The following is a 20688-nucleotide window of genomic DNA, read 5'->3' as shown; positions in this document are numbered from 1 at the left end:
CTTTCAGTTGGCTACTAATTGTAATTCGTTATTTCCTAAGGAAAAAAACTCATTATTTTAAGCATTTCTAGCTTTATGAGACTTTTTAAAAAGTATCATCTGTGGGGGCGCCTGGTTGGCTCAGTCATTAAGCATCTGCCTTTGGCTCAGGTCATGATCCCAGAGTCCTGGGATCAAGCCCCGCATCAGGCTCCTCGCTCAGCGGGAAGCCTGCTTCTCCCTCTCCCACTCCCTCTGCTTGTGTTCCCTGTCTCTCTCTGTCAAATAGATAGATAAAATCTTTTAAAAAAATAAAAATAAAAAAACTAAAAAGTATTATCTATGTATCTGTACGAGTCCATAAAATGGACAAAATAGGTGATATCTCCATTTTACAACAGAGGAGGCTAGGGCTCAGAAAAGCTAAATATCTTGCCCACAGTCACACAAGTAAGTGACAGAGATAAGCTACAGACTCAGGGCTGTCAGACTCCAGAGCCAAAGCCCTTTCCACTCAACCAGGACATACCTCATCTCTGCATTAAAGCAGGTTCTCTAAGGACAGAGCAGTAGTTTCTTGCCTCAATTGAGTAACATTCTGTTTCCTTATTCTATAATTACAGTTTCACAAAATTAAACTGACAGGTCTCTCCTCTGCCATTATTTCATATTTTAGCGAACTGTACTATATTTTAGTCCCGTTCTCCAACTGAGTTCAGTATCTGTATCTGTAAACTTATTTTAAAATTTCTTATGTCAATACTTTGTTGGCATTTCTAACCTAAGTCATTGTTTCCTGTCTGAAGTCATTATCTTGTCAGCCTCACAAGGCTTCAGTACACTGGGATAACATCTTTATTTTTTTTTTTTAAGATTTTTTATTTTATTTATTTGAGAGAGAGAGTAAGAGAGCACAAGAGGGGGGTAGGGTGAGAGGGAGAAGCAGACTCCCCGCCGAGCAGGGAGCCCGATGCAGGACTCTATGCCGGGACGCCAGAATCATGACCTGAGCCAAACGCAGTTTCCCAACCAACTGAGCCACCCAGGCGCCCTGGGATAGCATCTGTAATACTAGTGTTCTTAATCTGTATTTTCAGGATTCTGATAGTTTGTCAAAATCATCTTAAGTAAATATTTGGTTCCTGCATTTCCAGAGAATATACATTTTACTCTTTTTAAAACTATTCTAAATTTTGGGGCACCTGGGTAGCTCAGTTGGTTAAGCATCTGCCTTCAGCTCAGATCATGATCCTGGGATCGAGTTCCGCATCGGGCTCCCTGCTCAACGGAGAGCCTGCTTCCTCCTCTCCCTCTGCTGTTCCCCCTCCTGTGCTTGGTCACGCACACGCGCTCTCTCTCTCTCTCTCTCTCTCAAACAAATAAAATCTTAAAAAAAACTATTCTGAATTTTAAGATATAATTTATGCTACCATCTCCCATACGTTTAGTTGGCATCCTTGTCTTCACTCCTTATATAATTTCTTCTGACTTACTCCACATACCTAATTCCCTAATACCCTGCCCTTCTTACAGGAACAGTTCATGAAGGAAAAAGGTGCAGGAGAAGAAAACACAGTAAATATTAAAACTTAAAAATAACCCACAGTGACTTCCATGACCATTAAATCTTTTTACTTTCTGTGAATGATTTTAGAATTATATTATGACCAGTTAGTCTTTAAGAAGAGTGATAATACACTTATTTATTATGTGAATTTATGAATATTTATGGAGAGCTGTGCAATCAGTGGGTGAAGAATGAAAATATTGGCTATATTTGTTTTTCTAGTTTGGACCATTTTCAGAAAAATGTGATATTACTACAGCCCCTGGACCACCAGATCAATGCAAGCCTCCTCAAGTTACATGCAGATCTGCAACTTGCGCACAAGTAAATTGGGAGGTATTGTAATTCCCATTGACTTACTTTAAATGATTAGAATAGTTCATATAAAGTAATAGAGATACTCTTCATTTCACTTCCTAAATCATGCAGACAATAAGTCCTAGTGAAATTCATGTGGTAAAAAGTGAATTTTTTTCTCTTCAAAGCATTTAAGTAAGGTATATTTGCATCACAAGTATATAGTCCCTTGTTCATGATGTGCTTTGTATTTTTTTCAAAGGCTTTGTCTCATTACTGAGATATTTAGCCCCTGGTGAGTTTAACGTTCAGAATAAACATTCGTAGAAATCAGTATAATACTATTTCTCTCATATTTATTATCTCCACTGTGTTTATTGTGTATAGTAATAATCAGTAATGATAATTACATTTTCACTTTCCTTTGAAATTTAACAAAGAAAATGTCCTTACATGATTTAACATTTATATTACTTAATAGAATTATTTTGAAGTATATTTACCTCAAAATTCTCTTTCTGAAGTGATTCAGTCATATTTTTACTTCTAATTGAAAACAATGTTGTATTTTTTGACCAATCTTACATTCAGGTGACCTTAATGAATAAAAATGTAATATTGAAGAGTTTTAGTTCTACTTAAACATTTTAAAGAAATTCAAAAGCAGTTCAGTTTTTGATATGCTCAGGTAAAGAAAGTTTTTGCCCAAAAACCATTTATCAGTGTCAAGATTTAAGACCTTTTCCCTTTCTTAATTTAAAGGTCCCTTTGAGTAATGGAACCGATGTCACTGAATATCGATTGGAGTGGGGAGGCGTGGAAGGAAGTATGCAGATGTGTTACTGTGGGCCTGGTCTCAGTTATGAATTAAAAGGACTCTCACCAGCAACTACCTATTATTGCAGAGTCCAGGTAAAGGTGGTCAGGGCCTTGCTTCTCTAGCCAGAGTTTTGTGTTCTATGAGCATTTCGTTGGTCATGTTTTTGTTAACTTACGGGCTCTGTTAATTGTAGGCTCTGAGTATTGTGGGCGCAGGTCCTTTCAGTGAAGTAGTAGCCTGTGTGACTCCACCATCAGTTCCTGCTATTGTGACTTGTCTTCAAGAAATAAATGATGATGAGATAGAAAATCCCCTTTATTCACCTTCTACATGCCTTGCAATAACCTGGGAAAAGCCTTGTGACCATGGTTCGGAAATCCTTGCCTACAGCATAGACTTGGGAGATAAACAGCCCTTGGCAGTGGGAAAGGTTACAAGCTATATTATAGACAATTTGCAACCAGATACAACATACAGGTACACTCTACAAACTATGTTAATTTTTGCCTAAACCAGAGAGAAACTTTAAGTAGAATAATCATAACTGGATTTTTTTTCTTAATGTGGCACTTAGAATACGAATTCAAGCCTTGAATAGCCTTGGAGCTGGTCCTTTCAGCCACATGATAAAATTAAAAACTAAGCCCCTCCCTCCTGATCCACCTCGTCTGGAATGTGTTGCCTTCAGCCACCAGAACCTTAAGCTGAAATGGGGAGAAGGAACCCCAAAAACACTGTCAACAGATTCTATTCAGTACCACCTTCAGATGGAGGATAAGAACGGAAGGTAGGTATTCTTAATTGCTTCTTTATATAGTTTCTTAGATCTTAAGTATATAAATTTTAATAAACAGAAGTAAATAAGTTTTCAAAAACAAGGTTAGAATTCTGATAAGAAATAATTTTAAATGTGCTATTTTCAAAACACCAGAAGATAACAGTGACGATTTCCTGTTTATAACTTGTGAGTGGGATGCCAAGAGAAAAATTAAGTGGGCTATTCTTTGGCTGTCTTCTCTTAACCCATTTACTCTCTTCATGCTTATAGTAAAAGAAACATCATTTTTGCTACAACAAAGTTCTTCAACCCTTACTTCCAGCAGAGGCAATTTTGTCAGTAAATGATTGATTGGCTTAAGGCCTCTGAGATCCTTGAGGGTAGGGATTATGTCTCACTTTCCTCCACTCCCCTGTCACGTCCTGCGCGCTAAGTACATAGCGCAGTTCAGTTCCTCACTGTCAGATCTTGGTTAGTCTCTGATTATTAGCCAGTCCCCTTGCTATTCAGGTTTTTGTCTTTGCTGCCATCTTTTACATTTTCATTACATCCATGCCATATATTATCCCACTAAATCATTTTTAATTATAAATCAAAATATGTGTAATATAAATTATTCACATGCAAATCTGAGGTTGTTTATTGACATTATATCCCATGTAAACAATGCCATATACCCTCCACAGGTGTTACTCTTCTAATATTTTAAGAATCTGAATTTTACTTTTCTACTTTTCATTCAGCTTGTAAGAAACAATTTGTATATCTCATGGATTCAGAATGCTAGTAGCAGTTTTTCCCAAGGTTTTCCAACTTTGTTTTTTGTGTTGTGTTTGCATCTTAGCCAATTATTCAGTAATGGAATATTCATAGTACTTGTACATAAGTACTCTCAGAAATACTTACCATTTATAATAACATACGGAATTAAACATACTGTATCACCAGTAAAAGCATTATGCAGAGCAAACAATATTGATCATTTTCTGAAATCTGTGCCTTTATGAATATTAGGCTTTGTTTTTGGCAGAATTTTATGTTCACTTTGTAAAGCCTTATCTCTAAAAAGAGGTTCTTTGCCTTGCTACAGAGTTTTGGTATAGCTATTTATCTTTAATACATGTTATTATCATTGAGTGAATTAATTCTGTAAGTTATTTTCATCCCCTTTGTAGGGTTTACATTTGGGGTAATGCAAGAAGGTTTACTGGAAATGGGTCTAATTCATGTTTGATTGAAATGTAATAGAATAAAGATTCCATTTAATATAGATCATGTTAGTAGGCTAGAACATTAAGCTTAATTAATATTTAGCTGTCATCTAGAGAATTGTAAGGTACTGGCTGTGGAAAATAAAGAAATTAAAACTTTCTATGATATTGTAAGTTTACTATCTAAATTTAATAAATCTGTAATAATACCTTTAGTTATACTCTTTCCCTTTGATTTTTCACAACTGTTTTCATTTGCTGTGGGATAGTGTCTGAATGCTATTTCAGCTCTTTGCTGACTGCAGATTTTGTCATTGTTCAGCTTTTTCAGTAGTGGTTGAAAGTCTTTTGTTCCCTATCCTTTAAAAAAAAATGGGGAGATTAAAAAGGCAGGGCTTATCTAATTACTGCTTCTTGGAAATACTGTTACTTCAGGTCATTAACTATTTTTTCATTTTTAACCTTAGTACAGTTTTCAGACTATTAGAACTATGTGAGCATTCATTCCATTACTCATTCCCCAATTTCCAAAAAATTTAAAATAGCCAATCAAAAGTATTGGGGAAATTGAACTAACTTATGTATGACATATATGATATTGGAGAAATTGAACTAACTTATGTATAACATATGACATATATGATATCAAACTTTCCATCGAACAGTTCAGGTGGATAATTTATGGCTAATTACACATTCTTTCATACTGCTGTGTAAATCTCTAGAAGACATCACCAAATCAGCTAAAATTATGCCTGGAAATTGAGGGTTCTCTTTTTTTTATAATAAATTGTATGCCTAAGACGCTGATGAAAATTATGGTATTCTGAGTATCTTTAAAAATGTGTGGAGTGGAGGGGGATGGGAGGGATGGGGTGGCTGGGAGATGGACACTGGGGAGGGTATGTGCTATGGTGAGCACTGTGAATTGTGTAAGTCTGATGAATCACAGACCTGTACCCCTGAAACAAATACATTATATGTTAATTTAAAAAAATGTATGGACATTAAATGATAGCAGTCAGAAACAAAGCTGTACCAGAAGCCTGAAAAGTTACTATGATTGGACACAAAATTCAGCAGTAATTTTTCAGGAAACATGTCAAATTAGGTAATTTACCAATCCTGTGATTTTCATCATCTGATGAAAAAAATAAAGACTTATTTAGAATGACAAAGCATTCCTGGCATTAAATTCTAAGAGTAACTTATATTTCTAAATAATGTCCCAACTGTACTTTTTTAGTAGTTTTTAAATATTTTTCATAAAGTAGTCAAGGTTTATTTTTAATAAGGATCATTTCCATTTTAGGTTTGTATCCTTATACAGAGGTCCATGTCATACATACAAAGTACAAAGACTTACTGAGTCAACATCCTATAAATTCTGTATTCAAGCTTGTAATGAATCAGGGGAAGGTCCTCTTTCCCAAGAATATATTTTTACTACTCCAAAATCTGTCCCAGCTGCCTTGAAAGGTAAGTTATACATCCTTAAGTTATTTTCTTTAATAATAAATTTTAAGTGCACCTTCACAAATAGCTTTATGTATTGTTACTACAGTTTATCATCCAGTATATGTCCAACATTTAAGTTATAGAAAAGAAATTATATAGACAAGCCCACCTATTGAGAGTTTCACTCAATAATAAAAGCTGTTTTATCTAGCACACTGATACTCAGACAAGTACTGGATTTTGTCACTAACCTTTTTAATAATCTAACATAAAAATACTAAATTGAATAGATAATGCTGGTTTTCTTATAGGGTCATTTGCTGGTCATTTCTTATAGGGTCAACAGCAAATGACCCTATAAGAAATCACAAACTTGAATTATTTTGAGTTGTTAATATTTCATTCATTTGGATTTCAGGGAGAACGCCAGGTTGCCTGTTAAGGGAAACATAAATACATTCTTAGTTAAGTTGAATTTTTTAATCAAATTTGCATACATATTCCACATTTCTATATACAAATATCTTTAATATTAATTTTAGAGGGGTTCTTATTTTAAAATGACCCTGGCAAGGATTGCACTTTGTATATTTAGCCAAAATCACTAACATTCCTCACACTGAGGACAAATCACAGAGACTTCTAGTACAATGTCCTGGATCGTGTACTTGAATGTGTCATTTGTTAAGCAGATCCACAGTTAGCAGAACTGTTCTTTAATATCTTTCTAATAATGTTGATGGAGTTTTAGTGAGTCCTTTTTCTGTTTTGTCATCCAGTTTAATGTTTCTTAGTCTTATGAATAGTGCTGATTTTAACCCTTTGTTCCCTACCATTGAGTGAAGCAGTTTTATATCAAGCAATGAGGGGTATTTTTCAACTTATTTTTCAATTTAGGAGATTTCTTAAATTACAGAATTTCATATTCTAGGTATGCTCTTAGGAGCACCATTAATGTTTTAGAACTGACATAACCCCTCTATTGGCTTTTTAACTCAATGAAAACAGTGCTTACCTTGACAGATCTTTTAGTCAATCTGGCCATGGTAGCACCTATAGATTATATGGCCTGGAGATAATAAGAATGAACCATTAACCATGTCTCTGTAAATTTCATAAATTCAGGTATATAATTGAGTTTTAAAGGTTTGTTGATTTTGATTAAAACAAGTGTCTGTGTGATGTGCCAAGTTAAAAATCAAGTAGAGCAGATTTTATTTGTATTTGTTCTCTACAGCCCCCAAAATAGAGAAAATAAATGATCACATTTGTGAAGTTACATGGGAATGTTTACAGCCAATGAAAGGTGATCCAGTTATTTACAGTCTTCAAGTTATGTTGGGAAAAGATTCAGACTTTAAACAGGTATGTGCAAAGATGTAATTCTGTGGATACTTATTTTTATCTTTCTCATTTTTAGGTGCTTGCAATGCAAGATTTGACTATCTTTATATTCCTAATTCAAAAACATTTATTTAGTACTTACTGTGTTCCAAAGATTAGTAACTACACAGTATCTCAGAATTCAAAATCTTTTAAGTACGAACTATATATTTAACAGATTATTCGTTCATTTGACAATTTATTAAACTATGTGCCAGGCACTCAGGATATATAACACTGAACAAAAAGTTCTTGCCTCTATGGCACTTATATTCAGTAGAAAAAGATACTAAAAGCAAATAAATACATTAGTATATCATATGATAGTGATAAGTGTAAGTGGAGAATAAATAAAACTGGGTAAAAGGAATAGGCAGTCCTGGGAGGAGAAACAGCTAGTGCTATTTCATACAGGGCAGTCAGGTAACAATCAGAGACCCAAAGGAGGTGAATATGGGGACAACAGTGTTCCAGGAAGAGGAAGCAATAGGTGCAAAGGCCCTGAGGTAGGAGCATGAGTGTTAAATTTAATGAACAACAAGGAGGCCAATATGGGGTTATGTGAGCAATGGGAAAAATAGTAGATAAAGTCAAGTAGTTAATGGTAAAGAGAATCTATGAGTGGTATGAAGGTCATGTAGGGCATTATAGGCCACACTGTGACTTTTTTACTCCATGTAAAATGAGTAGCGGATTTTGACCAGAGTAGTCACAAGATCAGACACACGGTCATTTTGGCTAGAATGGGACACAGGTAGAAGCAGAGAACATTAAGGAAGTTTTCACAATAATAGTAATGATCATAATTATAATGTAGTGTTGTAAATATGATAATAGTCCTTATGGAAGCCTAGCAGAAGTGTCACCTACCTGGCTGAAAAATTTCAGAGATGGCTTTCTGGTAGAGGGTGAATAGCAGTGAGATCAAGTGGGGAGCTACCAGTGTTCACTGTATCTTTTATAAAGTTGTTTTTATGCAACTCAGAAGCCTAATTTCTATAAGCATTTCATCTGATTGTCCCTTATTTCTGTCAGCCTTCTTGATTTTGAGTGCTTTTAAGCTGGGTTGTTTTCCTTTGTGCATCTTGTATTTTCTTTTCCCACTAGGAACTCAGTCATTGATCTGTTTTATTTCAGTCTCATGCTTTTATAGCTATTAATAATAGAAGATTTTTCAATATAGATATAATTTTTTCTTTCAAGTTTTGTTAAGTATGGAAGTGTTATTTCTTTTTTCTTTTTTTTTTTTAAGGATTTTATTTATTTGTCAGAGAGAGAGAGCACAAGCTGGGGGAGTGGCAGGCAGAGGGAGAAGCAGGCTCCCTGCCAAGCAAGAAGCCCGATGCAGGACTTGATCCCAGGACCCTGGGATCATGACCTGAGCCAAAGGCAAACACTTAACCAACTGAGCCACCCAGGCGTCCCTGGAAGTGTTATTTCTTAAGTGAAATTACAAAAGGCTCCAAAGAGATTAAATTTGGCAGTGATTGTTTTTCTTCATTAAGCCATCTGCAAATTGACATGATAATCAGGTTTGAATATAATTTACAGATAAGCAGGTTTCCTTCCAAGGAGGAAGCAAAATTAATATTAAAAAAAAATGTAATTGCATTACATGTTTAAAGGAAATAGGGACCCCACATTTGAGTAGTGTATGAATTTTAATAAACGTATCACTACATGAAACAGCAATGCTAATTCTAATTTATAAAACCTGAAAGCTAAATTAGTCCTGTCATCACTTTCACTTACTTAAGATTGTAAGCATGCCATAAAATTTAAAATACTGATTTCCTTAGAACCTCATAGTATATTTGCTCATCTAAATCTCTCTCTTTTTTTTTAAAGATTTATTTTGAGACAGTGAGAATGAGAGAGAGAGAGTACATGAGGGGGGAGGGTTAGAGGGAGAAGCAGGCTCCTCGCTGAGCAGGGAGCCCGATGCGGAACTCGATCCCAGGACTCCAGGATCATAACACGAGCCGAAGGCAGTCGCTTAGCCGACTGAGCCACCCAGGCGCCCCATCTAAATCTCTTAAATGTTCATAAAATTTTACAATTTATTGGCAAGTTATACTCCAAAAGTTTGAAGGTTGTTTTTTTAAGAGTTCAGTTTCATTCATGGAATTTAATATTTTCCTTAATATTTATTTAATACTCAGCACACATGTATTAAATACCATGTATAAAGAATTATGGGGGGGGCTACAATATTAATAGGTTACTGTTCTGATTTCAAAAAGTTGTTGAGAATTAAGCAGAAATTTTATAATCGTGACATTTTATATAGCCAAACAAAAGATCATAATAAAGATAAAACCCTACTTTATAAAAAAGAATGATTTATTCCAGCTGGACTTTGGAATGTTTTCTAAAAGGAGTGCCATTTAAGTGAGGATGGGAGGAGGGGGACATGGTGGCACTGGTGAGCTGAGAAGGAGCCATAAACTCTGAAGTGTGACTGGAGTAAGACTTAAGAATGAAGTGTGTAGTTAAGGAAGCTGGGTCCTGTAGGTCTGTATTCCATAGCAGTAGGAATGGCTGATGTTTTTAAGAAGCGATTATTACTTATAAGTTGGTGGTTGAGTTTCTTAAACTAGCCTATAAAAACCTGTTTAACCTATAATGTTGCTGGGATTAGGGTTCTGGAAACAAATTCCCCTGGCAGCAACAAGTACTCACGACCCTGGACCAAACTTAGAGGGACATAGAAGGGAAAAGTAGAAACAAATTGATTTCTTTGTATTCTTCCCTTTCTTTGTCCCTTTTTGGTCAGCTTTTGAGAAAATTCTTAGCTGCCTTCTCACTGCCCTGTGCCCCGTTCTGTAGCACCTCACCTAAAATTGCCCGCATTCTCTAAAATCACACTCTCCTTCTGACTCTTGCCTCCCTGACACATCGTAGCTCCCATATACAAAGTATAGCTGACCTTATTGGCGTTAGGAGAGACTAATTTGCATGGGAAAATTCATACCCAAGGTAAGTGTCTTCTGGTTCTGTAATCCCCTCGGGGAAGTGTATACATTTTTAAAAGCAAGTGCTTTTTTACCAATATGCCATTTCAAGTAGTATAACAAGGTAAAAAAATATTGGGGAACAATAAAGCCATTTCAAAGCTGATCCCATCTGGGAGTCTGTACCTAAGGCACTTCTGTGTCACAGCTCAAGTGTAAATCCTCTTAGGGAGAAGCCTGAAGGTAAGCAGACTTCAAGATGGCTTGATTCAGAAGCTCAGTGAAGTTGTCAGGGGCATGGTTTTTCTCAACAGTCTTCAGTGACTGCCCTTAGCCGTGAGGAATTGATTCTCACTCATTCACATTCAGGGAAGAGAAAGCACTTAGACTGCAAAGCCATCCCTGAACCAATGACTATTTCAGGATTTAGAGGCCTCCTCTGCAGTTAATAATGAGGCAAGCTTCTCCAAGTACAAGGATTGGGTAAGGGAGAGTTTGATACCCCATCAAAAATCAGTACTGTTGGCAGTGTCAGAGAATGGGTACGAGGACAGTGGCTTGGTGGATTCTATACAACTTTTTTTTTTTCCTTAAAACTTCTGAACTTAGATTCCCAAAAGCAGTGCCCCTCTGAGTGGCCTGCAGACCTAATGAACCTGAATGTCTAAGAACAGGACCCATGATTGTTTTCATTTTTTTTTTAAGTTCTAAGTGGTGCTTATGCACAGTAAACCTAAGAGCTGCTCTAAAATTCCAAGTTCACTTATAACTCCCTCAACAATAATAGAGGAGAGGAATGGTATAGACAAGAGCCATGTGGCTATTTGTCTACATTCCGTTGTTTTCAGGGTTTTTTACTGTTCTCTTCATGTATTGATCACTACGAAATTAGTATTTGCAATAATATATCCATAAATTACAGAAGGATGATATATGACCATATGTGCCATATTATATATATTATATAACAAGATATGCCTTTCATTATATGTCATAATGAATAATTACTTTTAAATGAAATCAGATGCAAAATAAACCTTAAAAGCTACAAACAAGTCTGCACGTAACATACTGTTAAAATCATTCTTAAACTAACTGCTGTAAATAATATATATAGTGCATATTACTCAATGTAAAATCAGATTGTGGATGTGAAACATACACAGAAAGTAGAAATAGTTCAACAGAATTTGTTCCTTTGTAATGACAACTTCAAAAGTGGTTATCTTTGATAGTGAACATGTTCACTTATCCTTAAAAGATAAAAAAGGACTATTTTGCATTTTTGTATGACTACTTGGTAAATTAATCTAGCCAACCAAATAGGTTTCTAGAATGTGTGGATATGGAGAGAGATAAACAGGTAGGATACTGGTTTCATTTTTATTGGCCCCTGTTCTATAGTTGTTATTTTCTTCATGCTATGACATACTCACAAAGCTAAAATAAGGACAAGGCGCCTGGGTGGCTCAGTCCGTTAAGTGTCTGCCTTCGGCTCAGGTCATGATCCCAGGGTCCTGGGATCGGGTTCCGCATGGGGCTCCCTGCTCAGTGGAAAGCCTGCTTCTCCCTCTCCCTCTGCCCCTCCCCCTGCTCATGCTCTTTCTCTCTTTCTCTCATAAATACAATCTTTAAAAAAAAAAAAACTAAAATGAGGACAAATACCAATTTATAAAAATCTAAACTTTCTTTAAAAGTTTTCCTATAAAATTCTGTTGCAGCTGGTGTACTACTTCAAAGTTCTTAGCCAGCTAAACATGCACAAACTTCACAAGCTTAAGTTTAGTCTGCATTTTTCCATTAAAATGAAAAATGAAAAAAATAAAATAAAATGCAAAATAAAAACCGTACTCTCTCTTGTCTGCCATTTTCTTAATTGTAAATCTGCATTAATTGATATTTGCCATACTCTGCCTATAAATGGATAGTTGATTGATAGCAAATATAAAGAGCTGTTTTATTTTTCATTTTGTTTTACTTATATGTAATTTATCTAAGTCATCTGTGAGCAATAGCTACAAGCCAAAAAATTATGAATGTATTAGAGTTTTACTTGCCTTTTTCTGTTTACTAAGATCACAACAATTTTATCTTGTCAGTATGAAGTGGAGGAGTGGAAATGGTGGTATTTCTCAGTCTCAGACCTAACCACCTTATCTCAAGCTTGAGGCTTGTTTTGAATAGCTTCACTTAGCTATATGAACATTTCTATAAATTAGCTTTAGCAAGTTTATCTGTTTTCTTCAGTCCTATATCTACAATTATCTAAGATGTCTCCCTGTTTAGATATCCTTCCAACATCTGAAACACAAAACTGAAAACTTGACCTCATTATCTTCCCTCCCAATCTCTCCTCTCCAAACTCTTCACTTCATCAGTGTCATAAATACTAACATTTTTTTGGTCCCCAAGCTTTGAACTCTTGAAAGAATTTTTTTTTTTGCCTGCCTACTTACTCAAATAAAAATCATTTCTAGAAATGATCCATAAAAACTATACCAAAGCCTCATAGCCTTGTGCTTTCATACAGCAGGAGTGCTTATCGTGCCCAACTCCCTCAATCCCTCATTCAGCTTTATGATCAGGATTCCTTAAACACTGTTGTAAATATCACACACCTAAAGTGGCCCCTGTGGAATAAGACCTAAATTTCCAACTAGTGTTATGAACATATTCCTACCCTCTGTCAGATCTCTTCACCTATCACCCTCATACCATTTGTTGAGGTTACCATGCCCATTTGAAGACAAATGGAAAGTAAAATTTTAAAGACAAATATCACCTATTACATCCATATGACAAATACATATTTTTTTTATTTTTACTATTTTGGATTCATTGTGTACTCTTTCACACTGCTTTCTAATACAGTCTTCTAATTTACTGATATCACTGCTTTTACCATGGTCCAGATGTGAACATTACTACATTCCCACTCCGTGTATCGTTTGTGTGCATCCTCAGAACTAATGCATATTTACCATTTTCTTTGTTTCATCGTAAGTCTTCCTTCCTTCAATAAAAGCTCCTTTATATATTTTCAGCATCCACTGACACACATTTTGACCTATACTTAGTCAATAATTCACTAATTTAGGGGTGTGTGGGTGGCTGAGTCTTTAAACGTCTGCCTTCGGCTCAGGTCATGATCCCAGAGTCCTGGGATCAAGCTTCATATCAGGCTCCCTGCTCAGCGGGAGGCCTGTTTCTCCCTCTGCCACTCCCGCTGCTTGTGTTCTCTGTCAAATAAATAAAATCTAAAAAAATTTTTTTAAATGCTAAAAAAAATAATTCACTAATTTAGTTGCCTTAAGTATCAGTTATATACTGGGTTCTGAAGACACAAAGTGAGACAAAGCTCTTAACCTTGCTCCTTGAAGAGCAAACCAGTATGTAAAAATTTAGATGTACAACACAGATACGGTTGAAGCAGCTAAAATTGCTTGAAAGAAGGCTAGCCCAGGTTTGGGTTGATCTCACTTACAGCCCACCAACTAGCTGGAAGAACTCAATTGAACAGTAACTATGAGCCTTAGTTTTCTCATTTATAGAATGAGGGAAGGGACTCATTAACAGAAATCATAGCTTCCATATATTGAACAGTCGCCATGTGCTGGGCACTGTGTTAAATCCTTTAACAAGTATGTTTATTTCATTCTCATAATTACCATACAACATAACTGTTCTCATTGTACTAAAGGTAATCGGTCTAAGATAACATGAAGTGTGAACTGGCAGAGCAGTGCTTGGACCAGGAGTGACCAGCCCCGATACATTTCCTCTTAATCACTAGCACTCTTGAAAATCCATGGAATTCCATTCTTGTTATTTCCTTTCTAAGGGATGGGCAGAGGAGTTGGATTTTAAGATCCAACTCTCTGATTCTAAGTGATTTCTTTAAAGTTTATAAAATAATTTGCCATAGACAACTGTAGAAAGCTCCCCTTATTCATTCACTGTTTCAGCAAATATTTGAAATTGTACAGAAACCAGTTTTACAAAGATTTATATATAATGAAGAAGCGTGATTAGAAGTAGTTTCTCTTTTCATGGAATGGTTTCACAAAAGTTCGACTTTACATTTGAGAAAACCAGGGAAATGCCTGTGGGCTGATTTTGCTTGTTCTGTGAGGATAGATCTCACATCCTCACTTTTCCAATTTCTCCTGCCCTTATACAGCAGATAAGCTCTTTGATGTCAAGGTAGGTGTTTTTAAAATGCCATTTAAAAGACAAAAGCAGTGGCACTCACAAGCTTCCATGTCAAAAATAATTCTAAAACTAGCCAGTTGTAAAACAGATTTTCTGCCTATCCTTCATACATAATTCTTTTTCTACTATCTTATTAACAGATTTACAAGGGTCCTGACTCTTCATTCCGGTATTCAAGCCTTCAGCTGAACTGTGAATATCGTTTCCGCGTGTGTGCCATTCGCCAGTGCCAAGACCCTGTCGGGCATCAGGACCTCGTAGGTCCCTACAGCACAACAGTGCTCTTCATCTCTCAGAGGACTGACCCACCAGCCAGCACCAGCAGAGACACTGTGGAAAGCACAAGGAGCCGGCGGGCACTGAGCGACGAGCAGTGTGCCGCCGTCATCCTCGTGCTGTTTGCTTTCTTTTCCATTTTGATTGCCTTTATCATTCAGTACTTTGTAATCAAGTGAAAATATAACTTTATTTTTAATACTGTATTACATTTTATTTTGTCATGTACTAAAATTATTTCTGTATTGCTTTTACAAAAACAGTGGCATTTAGCACTGGCATTGAGACTATAATACATCATTTTTGCCATTTTCAATGCTTATATCGTTAGGTAGAGGCTGCACCTTATTAGAATGCAAGCCACAGAAATAGCAATTTTTGGTTTTTCGTTTGGTTGGGACTTTTTTCTTTCCTTTCCTTTTCTTTTTTTTTTTTTTTTTAATATGCCTTCTTGTAAAACAAATTTTCTAAGAGGCAACAATATATAATTGATATTTTGACCAGTCAGCATGAGTGTAACAGTGACAACCTGATCTGTTTGTTCTAAAGATATTACCTAGTGAAAAATTCAGAATGATTAAAATTTACACTAACATGCTATAAAAAAAAATGTTAAAGTCTGATGCTGTGAAAGCAATCTAGTGCTATATTTCTACCTCCTCATTTGTCTTAATTATTTGGTAAGTGGGATTATGATGAATAACTGGAGGGGCTTAGCAGACAAAAACTGGATGAAAGAATATGCATGAAAAAAGAAACTTCTTATTTGATAAATGTGGAGTTCTTCATTACAAGTATATATTCATGAATTTACAGATAAATCACTTAAAGAAAGCACAGACAGTTTACTTGGCCTAAAAATATTTTAATGTTTACTCAAAAAGCACCTCTTCAGGTCTTGAGAACATGGAAAAAATAGAGGGCTTTATACTTTTTAAAAGCAATCATACTCAGCTCTGAATTTCAAACCTATTTAATTTGGTTTTTATGAGCCTCTGAACCATATGTATGTGTATAAGGACATGCATATACATATATGGCATATATATAAACTATACATACCAAGTGTAGAAATATACACACACACACACACACACACACACACACACACTCCATCTATCTGGAATAGGCTAAGTTTGAAGAACTCCCATAAGTTTTGCTGCTTCTCCTACAACTACTGCCATCACCATCAGAATTCATAATCAAACCTAACCTTTTTGTTTGGGGCACCAAATCTGAAGACAAAATTAATTTGCACCAGTAAACTTCAAGCTGCTTTCTTTCTTGAAAAACTAATGTTTAATGTAATGTCTGTCTGGATACTGTTCCAAATTGTTGATTGCATGTGGTTAATGTTGCATTAGAGCACTTTGCAATTGCATAATTCATTAATGTTTTGTGAGCTTGCATTTGTGAGTTATTGGATGATCAGATTGAATTTTGTCAAGTATCACACTGTACATCTTGCATAGATGTCGATGACTGCCAGTAATAATACAGTTTGTAATGAAACTATCTAAAATTCTTGTTTTATCACATCTGTTATCTGTAAAACACTTGTAACTAGCCTTTTTAATTTATTATTTGAATTTTAGGATAGTGAATCACTAATTTTTAGTTGCTGGGGTTAGCATTTTAGTGATTACTAAGCACTTCTGTCAGTCTTTGAAAAAAGGACGTATGTTTTGTGCTTTGAAGATCTCTGAAGAATTTCTCTTATATTAGAATGGGCATGTATTGTAATTGTTTTATGTCAAATGATCTGTGCTGTAGAAAAAACAGTAACCTTTGTTCAAAAAAGAAACGGATAAACTTGGCCTTTCCGAGTGGTAAGAATGATCTGTCACTATAATATACTGTATGTTTACATTTTATTTAAATTTAATTTCATGTATAGGCTAACTTCCCCCCAAAACAACAGTGATTGCGATTATTTTCTAGAAACTTCTTAAAAGTGCCACATTTGGCAGTACAAATGAGTTTGAGTGTAATAGCCCAGAGATTTCTATATAGTTGAATGTCTAAAATGGTGAAATATGCCACTGTGGCAGTTACAGTGGCTTATGTTTTTCATAGTAACTCAAATGAACTCCTATTTTTGATAGTAAATGTCATTTAATAGTGTACTTGCCATTTGAGCCTCACTGCAAAATCAGTGCAGAGGAGAAAACAATTTTTAATGTAATCTTGATTTTACCTCATATACTGTACATTCCAAAAACTCTAAACTTTTTAAAGATTATACACTACCAAACATATCACCTTAAAATTGTATAAGGTTGAACTTCATACAAATGAAAAAATATAATCTCATAAAAATACATAACTATGTAGCAAAAGTATCTTTAAAATCCATGGAAAATAAAAGTTGTATCATTCTTTTTTGAGATATGTTTATTGTATTCCTATACACTCATTATTTGCTGCCTCTTTTAGAGAATGAAATGTTAAGGTCTCCCTTCTTGCAGTGGGCTTAACAATAGTTTTTTTAATCAGTATTCAGATCTTCAGTGTGAGAGGACCCATATTCAAGAAGGTAACAGCCAGTAGATTAAAGAATGAAATAAGTTTTATCCTAGTGACTTGATTTTATGCAGTTCTCTAGACATCTTGCGTCCTTTACACGTATAAAGAATAAGGATGGCTCCTGGAAAGGAAATCTGACCTTCATACCTTTCCTGCATTCATCTGTTTCCTAGTTAGTACCTTCTTTTTCCCAGCTTCAGGGACCTAGAACCTTCCTGTTACTGACACTGCTGTCTGCCCCCATGTCTGCCCACCACCAGGAAGTTCAGCATGTCCACCTACAATACCATGCCTGAAAGTTCAGCATGTCCACCTACAAAATACCATGCCAGGAAGTTCAGCCCATGCCTGAAAATTCTCACACATACCAGAAAATTCTGTGTTCCCTCTCACTTACCCCCGTTAATATTTCCATCCACAGATCTCAAAGGGGGTACATTGCCCTTTATTTTTTAAGTTTTTTTTAAAGATTTTATTAGAGCGTGAGGTGGGGTAGGGTCAGAGGGAGAAGCAGACTCCCCAGACTGAGCAGGGAATCTAATGCGGGACTCGATCCTGGGACTCCAGGATCATGACCTGAGTCAAAGGCAGTCGCTTAACGAACTGAGCCACCCAGGCACCCTTTTTTTAAGTTTGTATTTAAATTCCAGTTAATGTACGGTGTAATACTAGTTTTAGGTATACAACATCGTGATTCAACACTTCCATACATCAGCCGCTGCTCATCATAACAAGTGCACTTCTTAATCCCCATCACCTATTTAATCCATCCTCCCACCACCTCCCCTCTGGTAACCATCAGTTTGTTCTCTATAGTTGAGAGTCTGTTTCTTGGTTTGCTTCTCTTTTTTTTTTTTCCCCTTTGCTCATTTGTTTCTTAAATTCCCCATATGAGTGAAATTGTACGCTATTTGTCTTTTTCTTACTGATTCTGCTCAGCATAATATCTCTAGCTCTATCTGTGTTGTTGCAAATGGCAAGATTTCATTTTTTATGGCTGAGTAATATCCCATCATATATATATGTGTGTATATATATATGTTTTTTTCTTTTGTATTTTTTAGATAAATACCTAGTAGTGTGATTGCTGAAGTGTAGGGTAGTTCTATTTTTAACTTTGTGAGGAACCTCCATACTGTTCTCCAGAGTAGCTGCACCGGTTTGGATTCCCATCAACAGTGCAAAAGGGTTCCTTTTTCTCCACATCCTTGCCAACACCTTTTGTTGCTTGTGTTGTTGATTTTAGCCATTCTGACTGGTGTGGAGTGGTATCTCAGTGTAGCTTTGATTTGCATTTCCCTGGTGATCAGTGATGTTGAGCATCTTTTCATGTTTCTATTGGCCATCTATATGCCTTCTTTGGAAAAATGTCTGTTCATGTCTTGTGCCTGTTTTTTAATTAGATTATTAACTTTTTGGGTGTTGAGTTTTATAAGTTCTTTGTGTATTTTAGGTGCTAACTCTTTATCAGATATGTCATTTGCAAATATCTTATCCCATTCTGGTAAGTTGCCTTTAGTTTTGTTGATTGTTTCCTTCTCTATGCAGAAGCTTATTTTGATGTAATCCCAATAGTTTATTTTTGCTTTTGTTTCCCTTGCCTCAGGAGACATATCTAGAAAGAAGTTGCTATGGTCAGTGTCAAGGAAGTTACTGCCTGTTTTCTAGGATTTTTATGGTTTCAGGTCCCACATTTAGGTCTTTAATCCATTTTGACTTTATTTTTTTGTATGGTGTACAAAGTGGTCCAGTTTCATTCTTTTGCATGTTGCTCTCCAGTTTTCCCAACACTATGGATACATTGCTTTTTAAAATCCAGGTACAGGGGTGCCTGGGTGGCTCAGTCGTTAAGTGTCTGCCTTCGGCTCAGGTCATGATCCCAGGGTCCTGGGATCAAGCCCCGCATCAGGCTCCCTGCTCAGCGGGAAGCCTGCTTCTCCTTCCCACTCCCCCTGCTTGTGTTCCCTCTCTCGCTGTGTCTCTCTCTGTCAAACAAATAAATCTTTAAAAAAAAATAAATCCAGGTAAATCCCTAAGTGTCACAACTGCAGGTACCACAATTAAGCTTAAAATGTTAGGTTGGGGAAGAGGAGGTATTTTGAATATAGGGGCATCACTTCATAGAAGCAACAAAGTATGAATCCAGACTTGAAAAGAATATGATACAGTGTTGCAAGTCACTTCTTTTTTCTGTAGTTTGGAAAAGAAATTTTATATGCCCTGTTTGAACTCCATGGATTGCATAATGGTCCTTACCATCATGAACATTCTCTATAGAAGGATCCCATGTGGGTGGTGGCTTAATCAGGCAGACAGATTACAAAAGAAAATGATTCTCCAAAACCTAAAACCAGTCATACTGTAACCTAGCCACCTACCATCAATATTGGTGATGATAATTAGTGCTTTATGTTTTTAAAGAACTTTTTAAAAATTCCATTTTCAGGGCGCCTGGGTGGCTCAGTTGGTTGAGCGACAGACTTCGGCTCAGGTCATGATCCTGGAGTCCCTGGATCAAGTCCCGCGTCGGGCTCCCTGCTCGGGGGGGAGTCTGCTTCTCCCCCTGACCCTCCCCCTTCTCGTGTGCTCTCTCTCTCTCAAATAAAAATCTTTAAAAAAAATTTTTTTAAATTCTATTTTCATATATACTTTTTAAGATAGTGTATATACTCTCAACAGTATCCCTTAAATTACTCATTCATGATTCTCTCCCTGATACTCTTAAAAGGGAGAAAATACAAAAAAGTTGACAGAACTAAGATTTTAATAGTTATGGTCATCAAATCTTCCATGTACAGAGTGGAGCCTTCAAACGTTTAGATGCTATAATGACTGTTTTTCATCTTATATAATAAAAAGATATACTTGCTATGGGAAATTTGCCAAGGAAAAGATCTTTGAAGCAATAGATTTTGAAGCCACATGATTTATTCAAATCCTAATGGTTTGCTTATGCTAGGCATTGTGTTCAGTGCTTTACCTTAGTTATATAATCCTCTTAATTGCTGTATTAAATATCAACTGAAGCATGGAGGAGTTAAGCACCTGCCAAAAGTCACATGGCTAACAAATGATGGAGCTGAGATTTGAATCCAGGTGACTGGTCTAGTGCCTCCCCACACTATCCTCTGCTGTCTCTCCCACAAATCCTGAATTCAATAAGGAAATCAAATTAATAATATTGCATTTATAATAGTATTTATTGAGTACTTTCTGCAAGCCAGGCA

The 20688-nt window shown here is 36.0% G+C and overlaps 1 protein-coding gene across 2 annotated transcripts in view; it reads left to right on the top strand.

The window, feature by feature from the left end:
- FNDC3A (fibronectin type III domain containing 3A) overlaps positions 1 to 17302 on the top strand; it is a 155704-nt gene extending 138402 nt beyond the window's left edge. For both annotated transcript variants that reach the window (XM_028105378.2, XM_028105381.2), the window contains 7 exons: positions 1769 to 1882; positions 2606 to 2755; positions 2857 to 3140; positions 3238 to 3450; positions 5965 to 6131; positions 7348 to 7475; positions 14800 to 17302. In XM_028105378.2, the coding sequence (XP_027961179.1) occupies positions 1769 to 1882; positions 2606 to 2755; positions 2857 to 3140; positions 3238 to 3450; positions 5965 to 6131; positions 7348 to 7475; positions 14800 to 15114 (1371 nt within the window). In that variant the 3' untranslated portion in view covers positions 15115 to 17302. The remainder of the gene's footprint in view (positions 1 to 1768; positions 1883 to 2605; positions 2756 to 2856; positions 3141 to 3237; positions 3451 to 5964; positions 6132 to 7347; positions 7476 to 14799) is intronic.
- Positions 17303 to 20688: the final 3386 nt, after the last annotated feature.

The sequence above is a fragment of the Eumetopias jubatus genome, unplaced genomic scaffold (genome assembly GCF_037043125.1).
Source record: "Eumetopias jubatus isolate StellerSeaLion01/CBP00866 unplaced genomic scaffold, mEumJub1_p1.0 scaffold_3, whole genome shotgun sequence".
Lineage (NCBI taxonomy): Eukaryota > Metazoa > Chordata > Mammalia > Carnivora > Otariidae > Eumetopias > Eumetopias jubatus.
Note: the sequence above shows the minus strand (reverse complement) of the source record. Positions and strands in the feature narration are given on the sequence as shown.